A 20,407-nucleotide genomic window follows, 5' to 3' on the forward strand; every position below is an offset into this window, starting at 1 on the left:
CAAGTGACAGCATTAACCCCATAGGTAAGGGCAGCAGGGACATACCAGTAATCAGAATGCTTTGGCCCACAGGGATCTTTGGCAGTGGCTAATTGATCACGATGTTCCTAGGAATGAAATAGATGGGCAGTTTAATCTGTATAACATGAAAATGCCTAAATCTGGAGGCCAATCTGACTTGAATCATCACAGTGGAAGTCAAATACATTTGCCGTTTCCAGACCTAGTCGATTCAAAGACCCATAGCCACTTGACTGAGGAGAGATTGGGTCGCCCTTACGAACTCTGCACTGTTACCACAAGTACACACCATAAATCTTCCTCCAAGCCTTGTCCAGAAGGACTGACAGTGATTTAGAAAAGCAGTGCTTTTCAATCAGGGGCAATGCTCCCAAATCTAGAATTTGATAATGTCTGGAAGCATTTTTGGTTACCACAACTGGGGATTTTTACTGACATCTAGTGGGTAGAGGCCAGGGATGCTGTGAAACATCCGACAATGTACACAACAGTCACCACAGCAAAGGACAATCCTGACTTAAATGCCCTTAAAGGATTTAGACAGTTATTTCCTTTACCTCATCTCCTACTACTCACCACCATCTTGCTCACTCCCCTTCAAGCTACCACAACTTTGCTGTTCATAACATGCACAGCACTCTCCCTCACAGCCTTTGCCTTTTTTCCCTCTACCTGGAATATTTTTCCTCTCAGGTGCCGACATGGATCGTTTTCTCACCTCCTTCAGGTTTTTGCTTAAATGTCACTATTTAAAATTGCAATGGCCTTTCCACCATAGCATATTGCATTTCCTTTTTTCTGTTTTGTTTCTCTACAGAAACACTCCATTTTAAATCCTCCTCATTATTTAATTAACAATTATTTCTCCCATCACAGAATGTAAACTCTGAAGAGCAGAGATTTTCTCCATTTTATTATACATTACTATATCCTCAGTATCTACAATGGTTCCTTGTATAGACACTCAAGCATTTTTTTAAAAAAATATATTTTATTGATTTTTTTACAGAGAGAAAGGGAGAGGGATAGAGAGTTAGAAACATCAATGAGAGAGAAACATCGATCAGCTGCCTCCCACACACTCCCTACTGGGTATGTGCCCACAACCAAGGTACATGCCCTTGACCGGAATCGAACCTGGGACCCTTGAGTCCGCAGGCCGACGCTCTACCCACTGAGCCAAACTGGTTAGGGCGACACTCAAGCATTTTAATGAAGAAATGAATAATGACTGGATGTGGAACACTGAGGAATTATAAGATGACTTTTAAAGTGGTTATCTGCCCTAACTGGTTTGGCTCAGTGGATAGAGCATCGGCCTGCGGACTCAAGGGTCCCGGTTTGATTCCGGTCAGGGGCATGTACCTTGGTTGCGGGCACATCCCGAGTGGGGGGTGTGCAAGAGGCAGCTGATCAATGTTTCTCTCTCATCAATGCTTCTAACTTTCTATCCCTCTCCCTTCCTCTCTGTAAAAAATCAATAAAATATATTTAAAAAAAATAAAAATAAAAAAAAAAAAATAAAGTGGTTATCTGATTTTATCTGTCCAGTACTCCGTAGTCACTTCCATTTGTCACACATTTCAAACACTTTTCCTTTTTAAAAATGTGAGATTTTTTGTCCTGGCCAGGTGGCTCAGTTGGTTGGAGCGTCATCCCATGCAACAAAAGGTTGCAGGTTTGATTCCTGGTCAGGGCACACAACTAGATTACAGGTTCAAGCCCCATTCAGAACAAGTACGGCAGACAACCAATCCATGTTTCTCCCTCACATTGATGTCTGTCTGTCTCTCTCTCCCTCCCCTCCAACACACACACTACTTCTCTCTCTAAAAAAAAAAAAAAATCAAAAACCTATCCTTGGGTCAGAATGGGAAAAAAAAAATTATCTGATAATTTTTTCAATGTAGTCAAATCTATCATTGTTTTGAATTGCATTATCATTATTATTATTACCTATGCTTAGAAATGCATTCCCTATATCAATATCTAAGATTTATCTAATTTTCCTTAGGTACCTTTATACTTTTGTTTTATTATATTTATATATTCAATCCCTCTCAAATTTGTTTTGGCATGAGGAGTAAGAAAAAGATCTAACTTTATTTTTGCCCAAATGACTGGCAGACTGTCCAAACACCATTTAATGAATAAATAATTATGTTCTTATGTATGGATGAGTCTATTTCTTTATTTGTAATAATTTGTCTGAACATTCCTATACCAGTATCATATTCAAGATTCTACAGAACAAGGTACCCACACATTCCCCTACTCCTGCATTCTCCCATTATTCTTCAATTAAAAATTACTTTGGCGATCTTTCACATATTTATAATTCCAAATGAATTTGATCATTGTTTTGTCAAATTCTACCCTCTTCACCATCAAAAGAAAAAAGAAAAAAACTCCCTTGTACTACTGACTGAGATAATACTTAGTAGTGGGACGTCCTATATAATAAAAGCCCAGCAACCATAACAGCGTAACAACCAGAAAGACCTCTAGAGAGTCGTTATGAGGTGCACTGACCACCTCTCAGTCCCTCCCTCCTGGCCCGCAGGCTCTGATCGCCAGACCACGAACAGGGAGTCACGGGGAACCAGGGTGGGTAGCGGCAGGGCGGACCTGGGGACTGGCGAGTGGGCAGAAGATGGCCCTGATCACAGACTCGGCCTAGGAACCCTACCCATGTGCGATTTTGTACACTAGGCCTCTAGTATTTTTTTTTTTTTTTTTTTTTTTTTTTTTTTTTTTTAATATATATTTTATTGATTTTTTTTTACAGAGAGGAAGGGAGAGAGATAGTTAGAAACATCGATGAGAGAGAAACATCAATCAGCCGCCTCCTGCACATCTCCTACTGGGGATGTGCCCGCAACCCAGGTACATGCCCTTGACCGGAATCGAACCTAGGACCTTTCAGTCCGCAGGCCGACGCTCCATCCACTGAGCCAAACCGGCTTTGGCAGGCCTCTAGTATTTTTATAATATTGGCGTTTCCCATCCAGGAACATAGCATATCAATCAGCCTTTTTTTTTTCCAAGAATCATCAAAGCTTAGTTGCTACAGATCCTCATTTACACAGCCTGAATGGGTTCCAATCCCATTCTTCCTCATTCTACTCAGCTAAATAACCTTGACAAGACACTTTTCCTGTTATCCCAGACTTAACACTACATTATGGGGTCATTTTGAGGATTAAATGAGTTAAGACATATGCTTAAAGCAAGACTCAATAAAAATTAGTTGTTGTTGTGACTACTGTTATTTTATTATCATGTCCTTATGGAAAAGTCTTATCATTTTCTTTAAATCTCACATATTTCTTATTAGGTTTATCTCAAGAAATTTTATTTTTTGATTACTTTGTGAATCAACTTCTTTTAAAAACATACTTTCCAGCCCTGACCGGTTTGGCTAAGTGGATGGAGCATCGGCCTGCAGACTCAAGGGTCCCAGGTTCGATTCCAGTCGGAGGCATGTACCTTGGTTGCGGGCACATGCCCAGTGGGGAGTGTGCAGGAGGCAGCTAATCGATGTTTCTCTCTCATTGATGTTTCTAACTCTCTATCCCTCTCCCTTCCTCTCTGTAAAAAATCAATAAAAATATTTTTTAAAAAAACATATTTTGGAGAAACTAAGATGGCGGCATAGATAAACACCGGGAAATAGTCGCCTCCCACAACAATTGAAAATTAGCCTAAAGGACGGAGCAAACATCGTCCAGAACAACAGGAAGGCTGGCTGAGTGTAATTTCTACAACTAGAAGAAAAGAAAAGCACGCTGAGAGCCAGAGGAGCTGCGGAGGCTGAGTGCAGAGGTACGGCGGCGGCGCCGCGGAAAGGGGGTGGCACCTGAGGACGCGGCTGTCTTTTTGAATCACAAGCTCCCGACTGCTCTGAACTCCGGTTCCGGGAAGTCTCTGGGGACCCAGGTCTCATACGGGGAGAGGCGGATCTCTCAGGCGGCAGCGGGCGAACTTGAGGGCCGCTTTCCCTCAGAGGTGCTTGCAGCCGTTACCGGGACACTGAGACGCGCGACTCCGGGCGCGGAGAATCAGCCATAGCTTCTTTCTACGCCCTTTGACTACCTGAGACCACGCCCCACCCGGCAGAGGCTTTTGCATGTGAATGCCCCAGAACTTTGCAACCTGATAATTACCTAACTGCAGCCGGGCCAGCCAGACCCGGAACTTCCAAGAGAAGGCCCAAGGCCCCGCAGCGGCTTGCATTGCTTCACAGCTGAGCCTCTTCGTAGTTCCTGCTGTGTGGCCTCAGGCAGGGGCTGAATTAGCACCTCCTTAGATCCAGGAGCCACTGTACCCAGTAGTCAGAGGGGGACCATTCTCCCACTTCAGACACAGCTGCTTCCCACAGCCAATTGGCCTGGAGGTCAATTCCTCCCAGTGATCCTACAACTAGCGAGGCACCAAGAGTGCACCAAGAGTGTCCACCCCAGGTAACTGGGGAGGCTGAGCCACTGGGCCCTACAGGACACCTGGCACGCAGGCCACTCTATCAACACAGGGAAGCAGCCAAAATGCGGAGACAAAGAAACAGGTCACAATTGGCAGAAACGGAGGAGGCCAGACGACTGGATTTAGAGTTCAAGGCCACGTTTATAAGGTTTGTCAAGAATTTTATGGAAACCGCCGATAAATTTAATGAATCCCTCAAGGAATATGGTGAGACCATGGAGGTCATGAAAAAGGACCAATTAGAAATTATGCATACACTGACTGAAATAAAGAATACTTTACAGAGATCCAACAGCAGACAAGAGGATCCCAAGAATCAAGTCAAAGATTTGAAATGCAAAGAAACAAAAAATACCCAACCGAAAAAGAAAAAAGAAAAGAGATTCAAAAAATATGAAGATAGTGTAAGGAACCTCTGGGACAACTTCAAGCGTACCAACATCAGAATTATAGGGGTACCAGAAGGAGAGAGAGGGCAAGATATTGAAAACCTTTTTGAAGAAATAATGACAGAAAACTTCCCCCACCTGGTGAAAGAAATGGACTTACAAGTCCAGGAAGCGCAGAGAACCCCAAACAAAAGGAATCCAAAGAGGACCACACCAAGACACATCATAATTAAAATGCCAAGAGCAAAAGATAAAGAGAGAATCTTAAAAGCAGCAAGAGAAAGACAGTCAGTTACCTACAAGGGAGTACCCATCCGACTGTCAGCTGATTTCTCAACAGAAACCATGCAGGCCAGAAGAGAGTGGCAAGAAATATTCAAAGAGATGAATAGCAAGAACCTGCAACCAAGATTACTTTATCCAGCAAAGCTATCATTCAGAATGGAAGGTCAGATAAAGAGCTTCACGGATAAGAAAAAGCTAAAGGAGTTCATCACCACCAAACCAGCATTATATGAAATGCTGAAAGGTATTCTTTAAGAAGAGGAAGAAGAAAAAGGAACTCTTACCATTTGCCACAGCATGGATGGAACTGGAGAGCGGATAAATACCACAAGATCTCACTTATTTGTGGAATATAATGAACAACATAAACTGATGAACAAGGACTGATCCAGAGACGGAGAGGCATTGATTGGACTGTCGGGCCTTGGAGGGAAGGTAGGGGAGGGTGGGGGCAAGGGGGAAAGATCAACCAAAGGACTTATATGCAAGCATATAGGCCTAACCAATGGACACGGACAACGGGGGGGTGAGGGGGTGAGCGGGGAGAGGGGGGGTAGAGGGTACACATATGTAATATCTTAATCAATAAAAAATATTAAAAAAAAAAACATATTTTCCAACTAGTTACAGTCAGGTTATTGGGTTTTATAGAAGTTTGAAAAACATTTTTATGCTGTAACTAAGCATTTTACTGTTCCCTGTTATATTTTCTTTCTTTCCTCCAGATTGTTTTCTTTTTTGCATTTTCACTTCTTAGTCATATTTTCTATTGATATTCTTGAGGTTTACAGATAAATAACTATATCATTGAAAATAATTTTGTTCCCCAACTTTACACCTCTTATTTCCTTTCCTCACCTAACTATATTGCCTAGAACTAAGTAATTAAGGATGCTTGCTGGATTCTAATACAAATGAAGGAAATAACCCTGTATTCTTAGCTTCATTGAATAGGACTTTATCAGAAATGAAAATTAAACATACCAAGGTCTTTTTTGGCATCTTATATGAGATTTTTTTTTTTTTATTTTGGCAAATATTTTTAAAACAAAACAATAAACTATTCCTCAAAAGTTACAAAAAGAGATTAGAAACGTAGGGAGTTGTTCATTGACATTATTTACCATTTTTTACACAGTTATTGGCCTATTCAGGTTTTCTACTTCTTGAATCATTTTGGTGACTTATGTTAGAAAATCTCCCACTTCATCTAATTTATATCTGAATCAGCACTGAGTTAATTATACATGTTCAACATATTATCCCAATATATTTATGGTTATATAGTGTTTTCTTCTTCTTAATACTATGTGTTTCTATTTTTTCTTTTTTTCCCTCAATTAGACTTGGCAGAAACTTGTTTACTTTATTGATCTCTTCAAACAAAAATCAGCTCTTATTTTTATCAATCTATAAATTTTCTATTTCTTAATTCATTTTTCTAACACATTATTTTCAACTTTATTAATTTTTCCCTTATGCTTTACTCAGGTTTATTTCATTGTTCTAACACATAAAATTGAATATGCAATTTATTTTTTTACACTAAAAGCATTTAATGTTAAATCTTTTCTTTAGAGATTAGCTCTGCTCATATCCCAAGTTATGAAATGACAGACTCTCATTGTTATAATCCTTTTTTTAATTGAGATATAAATGGCATATAACTCATTGTAATATTACTAAGAGTTTTGTAAATAAAGTTACTTTCAACTTGTTTAGCCCAAGAGGTGCTTAAAGGTTCTAAAATTTCCAAATGTTTGGGTTGTTTTGACACTTTACTCATTTCAGCTTCACTGCACTGTGATCAAAGCACGTAGTATCTAAATTTTAAGGTTTTAAAATGGAGTATAAATTATGAATAATTTACGTAAATGCTCCATGGGCGAGTGTAAGAAGAAGGTAATTTTCCCCCATACTGTACCAAATTCAATTAAACTCTTGTTCCTCTAAACCATTAAATTTTTTGTTTTATACATTTCAATGCAAGGCTTTTTATAATAATGATCCATGGCTTTGACCATTATTAATGAATGCTCAATGTGAATCATATCTTTACAAATACAAAGTCAGAAATTTGTAGTCGTTGGATAGACAACCAAGATGGCGACATAAGTAAACACCTGAACTTGCTGCCGCGCATAACCACATTAAAACTACAACTAAAAGACAAAACAAATATCATCCAGAACCACAGGAAGGCTGGCTGAGGGGAAATTCTACTAGAAGGAAAAAGAAAACCACACTGAGTCTGGGAGGAGGTGCAGAGGTATGGAAGTGTGGAGGTACAGAGGCGCACTGAAAAGGGGCTGACAGCTGGGCACGCAGTTGTCTTTTTCAATTGGGAGGGAGATACAAGCTCCCAACAGCTCTACACTCCAGTTCTGGGTGAGAATTTGGGGACCCAGACTAATACAGAGACAAACTGTACTGTCTGGCATCGGCCGGAACGTTGAGGGTGGTTTTCTTGCAGAGGTGCTTGCAGCGTTCATTGTTCCTACACGGGGCTACAGGACACAGAGACCCAGGGACCTATCTGCGGGAGGGCCAACAGGCAACCATTGCTGTTTGCACCACCCCGTGATTCCCTGAGACCACACCCCAATCAATTTACAACCCCACCCAAGCTGTGTGCAGAGGCTTTTGCATACTAATGGCCTGGTCTTTCTCCGCCTAAAAACCTGTCAAACTGTAGCTGGGTCAGAGAACCCCAGAGCTTCCAAAGAAGGCCTAAGGCTCGTCAGCAGCCTGCATTACTTCACAGCTGCGCCTCATCTGAGTACCTCCAAACCCCAAACAAAGAGGAGGAATCTGCAGATCTCGCTGTAGCTCCTGCTGGGTGGCCCCAGGCAATGGCTGACTTTAAACCTCCTTGGAGATCCAAGAGCCAGTCTACCCAGTGGTCAGATTACAAGTCTTCACATCCGTAGGAGACACAGTCAGGGAGCAGACTCAGTGAGCACCAAAGCCCCACTGAAGCAAATCCTGCCCCATAAGGGTGTCTCCAGCACAGAAGTTTTCCCATTGTAGACACAACTGGTCCTCACAGCCAATTGGCCTGGAGGTCAATTCCTCCCAGTGATACCTACAACAATCAAGGCTTAACTACAACAAGACTGTGCACAAAGCCCACAAAGGGGTGCACCAAGAGTGTCCACCTCAGGTAATTGGAGAGGCTGAGCCACTGGGCCCTATAGGACACCTAGCACACAAAGCCACTCTATCAACACAGGGAAGCAGCCAAAATGCAAAGACAAAGAAAGAGATCACAAATGACAGAAATGGAGGAAAGCAAACTACTGTATATAGAGTTCAAAACCACGGTTATAAGATTTTTCAGGAATTTTCTAGAAACCGCCGATAAATTTAGTGAGACCCTCAAGGATATGAAAAAGGACCAACTAGAAATTAAGCTTACACTGACTGAAATAAAGAATAACATCCAGAGATCCAACAGCAGACAAGAGGATCCCAAGAATCAAGTCAAAGATATGAAATACGAAGAAGCAAAAAACACCCAACTGGAAATGAAAAAAGAAAAAGGAATCCAAAAATATGAAGATAGTGTAAGGAGCTTCTGGGACAACTTCAAGCGTACCAACATCCGAATTATGGGGGTGCCAGAAGAAGAGAGCGAGCAAGATATTGAAAACCTATTTGAAGAAATAATGACAAAAAACTTCCCCTACCTGGAGAAAGAAATTGACTTGCAAGTCTAGGAAGCACAGAGAACCCCAAACAAAAGGAATCCAAAGAGGACCACACCAAGACACATCATAATTAAAATGCCAAGGGCAAAAGACAAAGAGAGAATTTTAAAAGCAGCAGGAGAAAAACAGTTAGTTACCTACAAGGGAGTCCCCATCCGACTGTCAGCTGATTTCTCAACAGAAACCATGCCAGCCAGAAGGGAGTGGCAAGAAATATACAATATGATGAATAGCAAGAACCTACAACCAAGATTACTTTACCCAGCAAAACTATCATTCAGTAGTGAAGGTCAGATAAAGAGCTTCACAGATACGGAAAAGCTAAAGGAGTTCATCACCACTAAACCAGTATTATATGAAATGCTGAAAGGTATCCTTTAAGACGAGGAAGAAGAAGAAAAAGGTAAAGATAAAAACCATGAACAACAAATACATATCTATCAATAAGTGAATCTAAAAATCAAGTGAATAAAAAATCTGATGAACAGAATAAACTGGTGGTATAATAGAATCAGGGGCATAGAAAGGGAGTGGACTGACTATTCTTGAGGGGGAGTGGGGTGTGGGGGATGCAGGAAGAGATTGGACAAAAATCGTACACCTATGGATGAGGACAGTGGGGGGGGTGGGGGGCGGGGAGGTGAGCGCAGAGGATGGGGTGGGAACCAGGTGGAGGGGAGCTATGGGGAGGGGGGGGAGAGGAACAACTGTAATAATCTGAACAATAAAGATTTAATTTAAAAAAAATAAAAATAAAAGACATAGGAATTTGCCCTAGCCAGATTGGCTCAGTGGATAGAGCCTTGGCTGCAGACTGAAGGGTCCTGGGTTCGATTCCCGACAAGGGCACATGCCCGGGTTGTGGGCCCGATCCCCAGTAGGGGGCGTTCCGGAGGCAGTCGATCAATGATTCTCCCATCATTGATGTTTCTTTCTCTCCCTCTCCCTCCCTCTCTGAAAACAATAAAAATATATTTTAAAAAAATAAAAAAATAAAAGACATAGGAATTTCATGCAAAAATATGGACACCAGATTTCATTAGATACCATGCTTTATGATAGTTTGTTATAATATCCAAACATAAAATAAATTCACTACTTAGAACAAGCCTACCTAATAAATTTTAAAACTTATTTTAGAAAATAAAATTTTACAATCTTAAAAATTCACTCAAAAATATACTGACTTTAAAGTAAGAGAGAGGATGTGTGTTTAATACTAGCTTTCATGTGAACTTGGTGCTTTCTATAGCAGAGATGATAGATGGATATACTATGATGCACTTGCTTCCTCAAAAGTTCAGAGAGGCCGAAACCGGTTTGGCTCAGTGGATAGAGCGTCAGCCTGCGGACTGAGAGGTCCCGGGTTCGATTCCGGTCAAGGGCATGTACCTGGGTTGCGGGCACAGGATGTGCAAGAGGCAGCTGATCGATGTTTCTCTCTCATCGATGTTTCTAACTCTCTCTATCTCTCTCCCTTCCTCTCTGTGAAAAATCAATAAAATATATTAAAAAAAAAAAAAGCTTTATAAAAAAAAAAAAAAAAAAAAGTTCAGAGAGAGACTAGCATTCAGATACGGTCTGAATACAATAATATTAATCTTATATAACCCTGGCTGACGTGGTTCAGTTAGTCAAGCGTGGTTTTATGCACCAAAAAGTCACCTGTTCAATTCCCGGTCAGGGCACATGCCCAGGTTGCAGGTTCAGAGTCCCGTCAGAATACAGGAGGCAACCAATCCCATCCATGTTTCTCTCTCACACATGCATGTTTCTCTTTCTCTCTCCCTCTCCCTCCCTCACTCCTTTCCCCCCTTAATCTCTCTACAAAAAAAAAAAATCAATAAAAGCTTATTTTTTTGTAAAAAATCTTGGCCAATTAATACCTATTATTCTAACAGCCCACAAGCATGAAAATATGACTTCAGAAAGGCCTACAAAGAACTTTAAGGTTGTTAACCCAATGATCTTAAAATACACTTTCCCACACTCTCCTACCTTACCATAACTCAGAAAAATCAGAAGATCCCTAAATCTGGATCCACAGGAGAGAAATTTGGGATATAGAGGATGATAAAAAAGATTTACAGAAGCTCCCAAAAATACAAAGCAGATAACTTAGTACTAAAGCCATAGAGCCTCTACTGTAACAGATAAACTTCTCTTATCAAAAATCAATGTTTTCTGAGTTCCCATTACGTGAATATCACAGGTGTCAGAGACGCAAAAAAGCAATGAAATCAGCTCTACCGGAAAGGAGTGCACAATTTAGCGAGCGCCAAAATATATTACCTTAATAATCACAAATACCGTAACACAATGCCTAGCATACAGGTCATCAATTAACATATGTGCTTAACAACTTTTTGTGAGTTATGATTATAAAAAGGCAGTAAGCATCATAAATACAATGCAAATTCAGATTAAATAACTGAAAGTTATTATCTAGGCCTATTTTGTTTGTTTAAACTTTCCTCAAGGCAAAGAGTCAAGTTATTTTAAAAGATCCTGTACTGTATAGTCCCTACTAATCTCCTTGGAGTATACATATGGAATCGACGAGGAGTTTATCTCCCATGCTCGCGATGGAATCCACATTTATTGTGCACGCGGGGGATAGAATCCAGGTGGAGTTTATCACGCACAGGCACATGATGGAATCACGTGGAGTTCATTGCCAGTGCGTGCGCTCACAGAAAAAAAGCACACATGTACCACATGTACTATTTAGAATTGAACATTCTAACCAAATATCAAAACCAAAATGGATTAGGGAGCCCAAAAGATACTGAATATAACTCTCCACCACAACGAAACTGGTAAAATTAAAGGGAAACCTGTACAAGTCCTATGTATTTTACATGTTGTTAAAAGTTTAGACAGCTAAAAGGTTTAGAGTGTTAAAAGTTTTAAGTGTATTATAAAAGAATATGTTTAAAATCTAGTTGAATTTGTTACCAAAGTGCATACATGTTTTCTAGAACATTCTATTTTATAAGGTGAATAACAATAGCTTTAGTAGACGAATTCAGAAATCTCCTTGAATGACATTAAATATCTAAAGTAATTTACCCCCATTATTTTAATTGATGGTCATATGCCATATGGTCAAGCCTAACGAGGAAGAATCCAGTTTAAAACTCAAAGCTTGGAGCACACGTAGGCTGGCGGACTAAACTCTCGGCGCGCACCGCCGGAATAGCTTTCCATGCAGGTAAAACCCCAAACATACTTTTCCAAAAATGTACCCTGACGGCATCTACTCTCAGTGCCGTGGGGAAGGGAGGGAAATTCTTTGTATATATTTGTATAAAAATTACTGACTTTCCTTTGGGGGTTTTATTTTTTTTTTTAAGAAAAAACAAATTCAGTAGATTTAGAGCTCTGAATTTTCTTTTTTGTTTTTTTAAGGTTCACTCTCCACAGTTTTATGTGAGAAAAAATGTATAGAGACGTTGGGAGATTTTAAAAATAGAAGAATTCTCAAAAGGCAAAAAAAAAAAAAAAAAAAAGAGAAATAAAACTCAAAGCTTGAAGAAAAATTTTAAATTTAAAAACACGTGCATTCCACACCCAATATTTATATTAAATGAACCACTTGGACCTATTTCATACAGCTTAACCTGTTCTATCTATGACAAATTATTGCATGAGGAGGATCTAAAATTTTATAAAACTAAGACTATAAACATTAAATTAAAATTGCTCAAAACACAATGAAATGCCTAAATAACTGGTGATGAATAAAGTATAGCTAAACATGTGATTAAAACAAGTACAGTAAAATATTAACGGTAAATCTAGGTTGTGGGTATACAGATGTTCCCTGTACACTTTTCAATTTTGCTGTGTAGCTGAAAATATTTTCTTAATAAATTGTTGAAAAAAATACTAGACACTTCTTTGGTTCTTTATAATTCAGGCTTTTAAGGAGAGAAACATAGATTAAAGAAACGCGTATGTGGCGTCCAACACAAGCACTGTAGTTGAGACAAACCTGGATTGAAATCCCAGCTCAATGTCTTAACTAGCTATCTGATCTTCATTACTTACCCCCGCTATGCCTACATTCCTTCTCATCTGAAAAATGAGTTTTACATAGAATTAATGTGAAGTTAAATTTTCCCTAGAAACCACAATGCCAGGCATATAATAAGCACTTACTCAAAATGTTAGATGTAATATCATGAGATCGCTAATTTTGTGCTAAGAACGGTCATTCTCAATAAAGATTAAGTAGTGCCCGGCTGGTGTGGTTGGGCGTGCACCCATGAACCAAGAGGTCACCGGCTGGATTCCTGGTCGGGGCACAGGCCCTGACTGCCGGTGCGAACCCCGATAGCGGGTACAGAGGAGGCAGCCAATTCTCAGATTCTCATCGATGCCCCTCTCCCCTCCTCTCTCTCTAAAATCAATAAAAACACATTTTTTAAAAGATTAATAATTTTTTTCCGCGGTTGGTTTAGCACTCATTTGATCATTTTGAGACCATTTCCAAAAGGAAGATTCCTGATAGCGAACTCACTGCTTCACATGCTAGGGCCGAGGGAGGGAGTGGGGGGTGGAGCTGTAGAAGTCTGAAAAATATTGCTCAATCGATAGCACAATATTGTTCTCCATCTGAAAAAAGCCATTTGGAATTAAATTTTAAAAGTTTCAAGACAAACTTTATAAGGCACTTAACAACTACAGAACTGGCGGTTCCCCGCTGCAGATGGGTTAGGTACATCTTGTGTTGACAAAACTTGCCATACTCATCCACGTTCTGAATTGTTGGTAACGAAACTAGCCTAGAACATGGCATGTATAGCTGCCAAAAATCTTCCTCCTAAATCAGGACATGCCAACGACCCCACTTGTTCACAGGTAAGAGCACGACCTCTACCCCGGTCTGTAACGGTTACGGGGAGAGGAGGTAAGAGAGGCAGGAAAATGAATTCGCGACGGTGTTACCAAGGAACCCTCCGGGTCTCCCTCGCGAGAACCCCTCACGACTTTTATTCCCGCCGCCGCCACCCGCACCGGTCCTCGCCCCGGTTCAACTTCCAGACTGATTTGTTAAAGATGCACTTAAGATCATGACACGCTCCCTCCCCAGGCCCAAGTAACCGACCCCCAAGGCTGGGAAAGAATTTTTAGAAGCAAACAGCCCCCGCCCCTCCCCCTCCCGACCAGCAGGAAATCTTTGTCCCACCTGCCGAGGGACCACTCTCCAGCGCGCTCCGGACCCAAGCTTGCCTCAGTCCTGCCCGCAACCTTCCCCCAACCGGGACTCGGCGACCCGCGACGAGCCTGCGCTTGGCCATTCTCGGCCCCGGCCCCGGCCACGGCCCGGGACGTAGCTCCCGCCCCGCCCCCCGCCGCCCGCCGCCCGCCACCCGCCACCCGCCACCCGCCACCCGAGTCAGCCTCACCTCACCTACCCTCCTTCGGGGGCCGGACTCCACCTCTCTCTCCGCCATGTTGGGCCCCGCTTGGAACCGCTGCGGCTCCCGGCGCGGTGGCGGTGGAACCTCTCGGGCCCCCGGCCCCCGCCCACACTGCAGGCACGGCCGCCTCAAGGCAGCTTCCCGGGATCCGGCCGAACCTGGTGCTGAAAGTGGGGAGGTGGCGGGTGCCGCGCGCTGGGTGGGATATCTTGAGATCCCACGGGTGCGCGCGTGGGCGGTAGGGCCTGCCCAGAAAAGGGGGTGGGGGCTGGGACTCGGGGGGTTAATGGCCTCCAAGGGGCCCCGTGAGTAGGATTATTTTCTCTCAGAGAAATTCCTCCGCCTGCGGTTTCTTAAAGGGATCACTAAACCAGCCCCTTGCGCGCGCCCCTGATGCGCAGGCGCACCTTAAGCCCCGCCTTCCTTTCCCATCAAGCCCCGGGTTCTGAGCCTGCGCGGTGAGTGGCCCAGGGTAGGCCAGATCCTGCAAGTCTCTTTGCTTGCCAACAGCTACTCCCACCACTCAACTATGGCCGCTGTCTTAAAGGGACCGTGACACAGTGATGAAGGAGGGATGAAAGAAATTAGTGAAAGGGCTATCTGGAGAATTGGGTGAAATATGATTGGGGGTGGTCCAGATCACCATCTTACACCTGATTGCAGAAATACCATTGTATAGAGAAAATGATGGTGAACTGAAGTTCTCAGTGGACCTCTGAAGGTGAAGAATCCCAATCAATGAGAGAACAACCAGTCATTTCAAGGAGACACAGCCTTCCTGCCTTCAGACAGCCTGGTCTGGAGCACAGAGCGTAGAACATTCAGGGCCAACTCTGACTGCCTAACCTCAAATTAGATCCTTTGGTGATTCTGAAGACTGAACAAACAACTGGTGATAGTTCCCTCAATAACTTGTCCTTAGAATATCTAAATCAAGAGGATTTTAGGAAACCTCTACTCCAATGGTAAAATCACAGCCTGGTCAAGGGAAGTAATTTGTCCCAAGGCACCTAGAGGCTAGTGTGAATAGACTGAAGATTTCAGTCATCTTCATCCAGGCTTTTCAATGCACCAAGCTGTCTTCAAAGCAAGAGGTAATTTTTTTTAACCTAGAAGATTAAAGTTCTACAATACTTTAAGAAATTTGTAATTCTTCTCTGAAGATGTGCCATGATTTGCAGATATTATGTGTCCTCACTCACCTCCATTATAGCAGCTTTAAGAATTTGACTTAAAGGATAAGCAACTTAATCTCTAATCAGAAAACTGGGAAATAGATTTGGGTTTATCTTGCCCTGAAACTGAAGCTGAGGATGCCTGAAGAGAATGGGGCCTTGATTCTTTCCTCTTTATCCATTCCAGTCCCCTACCTTAAGGTGGAGAAAATTGCCCTAATGGTTTCCATGATGATAGCTCAGGGAGATCATATGTAAGAACTGCAAAGAAGTTGCCTCTGAAGATCATTCCCCATGTTCAAAAGCAACTCCTAAAATCACAGGATAATGAGATGTAAACTTCTGTTTGTCACTTCAGCTTTTGTGTGTCACTTAGTGGCTCTTTTGAAACTGAGAACTTTCCTAATTTTCCTGGAAACTATCTGCGAAATTGCTGGAAGTTTCCATGCTGATTCTTCCTTAGGCCTATTCATCTTTAATTTCACTTCTGCATAGGGAAAAAGAGAGAAGAGCCAAAAGAAAGAAAAATGTATATTTCATCCAGAATTTTACAATGTATATTTTAGCCAGAATCTTTCATTCCATGTTCAGAGCAAGAAGAAGGAAATAAAAAGAAAAGCCAAGAAAAAGTAGTTCCAGGGAAAGTGGGTACATGAAAGGTCTAGTAGTTTCCACCTGTTTTTATTAATAGTGGAATATTCCCTTCTAATAAGATCTGATGACTTAAAATGAAGTTACTAAATTTGAAGTGGAAATAGGGAATCCATAAACCTGCTCACCAGACTTCCCTTTGCCCCCTCTCTTCTTTTCATGTGACCTCCCACTATTACAGACATGTTGCATTTTTCAGAAGACAGTTCAAAGCCAGATTTCACCCAACTCCACATTTTAGAGATGGATTACAGAGGTCAAGAAAGATGTGACTTGCTTGAAACTACAAGTTAGTAACAACAGGGCTAAAACAGTTATCTTGACCCCCAGCCTAAGGCCGTCTCCTATATCAAACTGTTTCTAGATTATCGTCAAATTTTTTGTTGCTTTTTATATCTTCAATATTTATATCTAACATTTTTCACTTGATATAACATAAACATATTATCATGCTGATAAATAATAACCTACAACCTTTTTGTGGCTTCATATATTTCATTGTATAACTAGAGCATATATTTTTCTGGGTCCCCGCATTTTTTTTTTTTTTTTTTGGTTGTCAAATGATCTTTAATTGAAATATTTTCCTTTGTGGCTCTTAATTAACTGGACATTCCACTGCACCAGTGTTGATGTCATCTATGATGTCATGAGGGTGGCAGCCATCAACATTGAGGACCACAGACTGGGCAGTCCCCAGGATCTCTTTAATGGTTCCAGAGAGTCTCTAGCTAAAGATCGGTGCTGTATCTGTTGGGCAATGTTAACAATCTCATCAAAAGTGTTATTTCCAGCCCTGGCCATTGTGGCTCAGTTGGTTGAGCATCATCCCATGCACTGAAAGTTTGCCAGTTCCATTGCCAGGCAGTGCACACACCCAGGTTTCTGGTTCAATCTAATGTGCCCAAGAATGTTTCTCTCCTCTCCCTTCCTCTCTCTCTCTAAAAAAGGAAAAGAAAAAAAATCGATTAAAAAAGTGATATTTCCCTGTGCTTAACGTTTTCTTGCTTCTTTCTGTCTCTTGGCAGTTCTTTGAGGACTTTGCTGATCAGGGCAGAGGCAGAAAGTACTATCTCAATCTGGCTTATTTGTACTGAATGGTCAGTTTCATTGTAATCTTTTTTTATTTTTAATTTATTAATTTTTTAAATATATCTTTATTGATTCCAGAGAGAAAGGGAGAGGGAGAGAGATAGAAACATCAATGATGAGAGAGAATCATCAATCAGCCACCACCCGCATGCCCCCCACTGGGAACCGAGCCCACAACCCTGGCATGTGCCCTTGACTGGAATCGAACTTGGGACCCCTCAGTCCGCAGACTGATGCTCTATCCATTGACCCAAACCAGCCAGGGCAATTTATTAATTTTTTAAAGAGAGAGAGAGAAATATTGATTTGTTGTCCCACTTATGTATGCCTTTATTGGTTGATTCTTGTATGTGCCCTGACCAGGGATCGAACCTGCAACCTTAGAATTTCCGACAACACTCTAACCAACTGAGCTACCTGGCCAGGGGTCACTGTAATCTTTAGATCAAGCATATCAAACTCAAAGGCTAACACGGTTAACCAAATAAACAAGGTTTACATTTATGTGGGCCACAAAAAAAAAGCTCCAATTTTCATAGAAATGTAGGTTTATTTCCATAAAGACATGCTGAATACAAAGGGCTGAAATAAATGAATCATCGTTAACATAAAATAATAGAACCTTATAATAAAAAGTAATATTTTTTTCTTGAACATTAACTTACCAGACACTGAATAACTGCACAATTTAATAAGTGTAATGCAAATAAACCTATTTTTCTTGTTCTCTGAAAGTGAAATACTTCCTGTTGCACACACCAAACAAGTCAATACAAGACTATGACTTGGCAGTCTGCTGCTAAAATATTCACTGCTAGTATTAGTGGAGAAAAATGGTGTGCCTGTGTGTAAAGCACATAAGGGAAATGAATGCAACATGATTATAGTAATCAGCATTAGCGAACATTGTAGTTCATTATTAATAACTAGTGACCTGGTGCATGAATTCATGCATATTGAAAGGAAATTATTAGAAGAGCAGTCGCCAACCAGTAGTCTGCGGACCACTGGTGGTCCATGAGGTCTGAAAGGTTAGCGACCACTGAATTAGAAGGTAGCCAGCAAGACTGGCCAAGATGGGCAGGACACACTCTGGAACCAACCTCCCACAGTCCCTCCCCGGCCGGCTGCACCTGGGGTGGCACGGTGGCTCAAAGGGCTTCTGCAGAATGAACTGAGTCCCTCCACCAGGTGGGGTCCCTCAGCCTGGCCTGCAGGGATCAGGCCGAAACTGGCCCTCTGACATCCCCCAAGGGGTCCCAGAGTTGGAGAGGGCACTCTGCAAAGTTGCTGTCGTACAGAGTGTAGAACACAAACTCAAGTGTGTAGTAAACCAGATTCAGGTCAACAGTGCCCCAGCAACAACATAACCCACAGCTGAAGGTGGAATCACGTGACTCCACAGGAAATCAGGCTCCCTCCTCTCTGGTTTTGGGGTGTGTCACCCGATAACTGCCACTGCCAAGTCACTGCAGCTCGGCAGTTCCTGCATTGAGCATCTGCCCCCTGGTGGTCAGTGTGAGTCATAGCGACCGGTTGGACAGTCGGACACTTAACATATTAGCCTTTTATATATATAGATTATGTGTAACAGGATACTGTAAAAATAAAGTTACAAAATTCTTGCCAAAACTGGTTTGGCTCAGTGGATAGAGCGTCAGCCTGCGGACTGAAAGGTCCCAGGTTCGATTCCGGTCAAGGGCATGTACCTGGGTTGCGGGCACATCCCCAGTAGGAGATGTGCAGGAGGCAGCTGATCGATGTTTCTCTCTCATCGATGTTTCTAACTCTCTATCTCTCTCCCTTCCTCTCTGTAAAAAATCAATAAAATATATTTAAAAAAAAATTCTTATTAAAATGTTTCTTACCGCCAAAGCCGGTTTGGCTCAGTGGATAGAGCATCGGCCTGCAGACTGAGAGGTCCCGGGTTCGATTCCAGTCAAGGGCATGTACCTGGGTTGCGGGCACATCCCCGGTGGGGGATGTGCAAGAGGCAGCTGATCGATGTTTCTCTCTCATCAATGTTTCTAACTCTCTCTATCTCTCTCCCTTCTTCTCTGTGAAAAATCAATAAAATATATTTTAAAAAAAAATGTTTCTTACCATTATATTGGCTGGGCCGCAAAAATATTCGTTGTGGGCCGAGACCGGTTTGGCTCAGTGGATAGAGCGTCGGCCTGCGGACTGAAGGGTCCCGGGTTCCGTTCCGGTCAAGGGCATGTACCTGGGTTGCGGGCACATCCCCGGTGGGGGATGTGCAGGAGGCGGCTGGTCGATGTTTCTCTCTCATCGATGTTTCTGACTCTCTATCTCTCTCTCTTCCTCTCTGTAAAAAATCAATAAAATATATTTTAAAAAAAAATATTCGTTGTGGGCCACGTGTGGCCTGTGGGCCGCGAGTTTGACATACTTGCTTTAGACCCTTCCAATCACTGGTTGCTTTGGCAATGCCAACACCAACCTTTTTTGGAGACAGACCCAGGGGGCCAATCATGGAAGCCAGGGCAGACATGGCACCAAATTCTCCACTGGTGCAACTCAGGTGTATGACTTTGATCTTGTTGGGATAGAGCTTTGGCAGCATGGTGGATGTGGCTGGTGTCAGACAAACCTACGCTGAAGACAACTGAAGGAAGTTGCACCTAGGCCTCCTCTAAGCTGAAATCCAGAAAGCCCTGGTCCCCTTTTATAGGACACTAGAGGCCCAGTGCACAAAATGTGTGCACTCAGGGGGGCCCTCAACCCAGCCTGCACCCTCTTGCAGTCCAGGAGCTCTTGGATGTCCGACTGCTGGCTTAGGCCTAAGCCGGCAGACCAACATCCTTAGCGCTGCTGGGGAGGCAGGAGAGGCTCCTGCCACCGCAGCTGCGCTCTCCAGCCATGAGCCCAGCTCAGGGATTCTTGCTGAGCAGCGCTCCCCCTGTGGGAGCACACTGACCACCAGGGAGCAGCTACTGCATTGAGTATCTGCCCCTTGGTGGTCAGTGTGTGTCATAGCAACCAGTCATTCTGCCGTTCAGTCGATTTGCATATTAGCCTTTTATTATATAGGATTAGGTGTTTTCTATATTATTTATTTTTTTTCTGTTAACAACATTATAATAAACAACATTACAGTAAATGTCCTTTTACACACATCTTTGCAAACATCTAAAATATTTCCTTAGGATAAA

General features: G+C 42.3%; 1 protein-coding gene and 1 pseudogene across 5 annotated transcripts in view; both read right to left on the minus strand.

Annotated features, from left to right (window-relative positions):
• Positions 1-14,746, minus strand: part of ZMYM4 (zinc finger MYM-type containing 4) — a 124,563-nt gene extending 109,817 nt beyond the window's left edge. For 2 of the 4 annotated variants that reach the window (XM_081086309.1, XM_081086307.1), the window contains exon 1: positions 14,311-14,746. In XM_081086309.1, the coding sequence (XP_080942435.1) occupies positions 14,311-14,349 (39 nt within the window). In that variant the 5' untranslated portion in view covers positions 14,350-14,746. Of the gene's footprint in view, positions 1-14,301 lie in introns of all 4 variants that reach the window. The other 2 variants (XM_081086308.1, XM_081086306.1) reach the window with 1 other exon arrangement.
• A 1,994-nt stretch (positions 14,747-16,740) lies between these two features.
• Positions 16,741-19,818, minus strand: LOC308515576 (large ribosomal subunit protein uL11-like; annotated as a pseudogene). The gene is made up of 3 exons: positions 19,648-19,818; positions 17,133-17,259; positions 16,741-16,938 (listed from the first exon to the last, which is right to left on the minus strand). The product of its transcript is annotated as a large ribosomal subunit protein uL11-like (transcript).
• Between the last annotated feature and the right edge of the window lie 589 nt (positions 19,819-20,407).

Source organism: Myotis nattereri (assembly GCF_964212035.1).
Source record: "Myotis nattereri genome assembly, chromosome: 3".
NCBI lineage: Eukaryota > Metazoa > Chordata > Mammalia > Chiroptera > Vespertilionidae > Myotis > Myotis nattereri.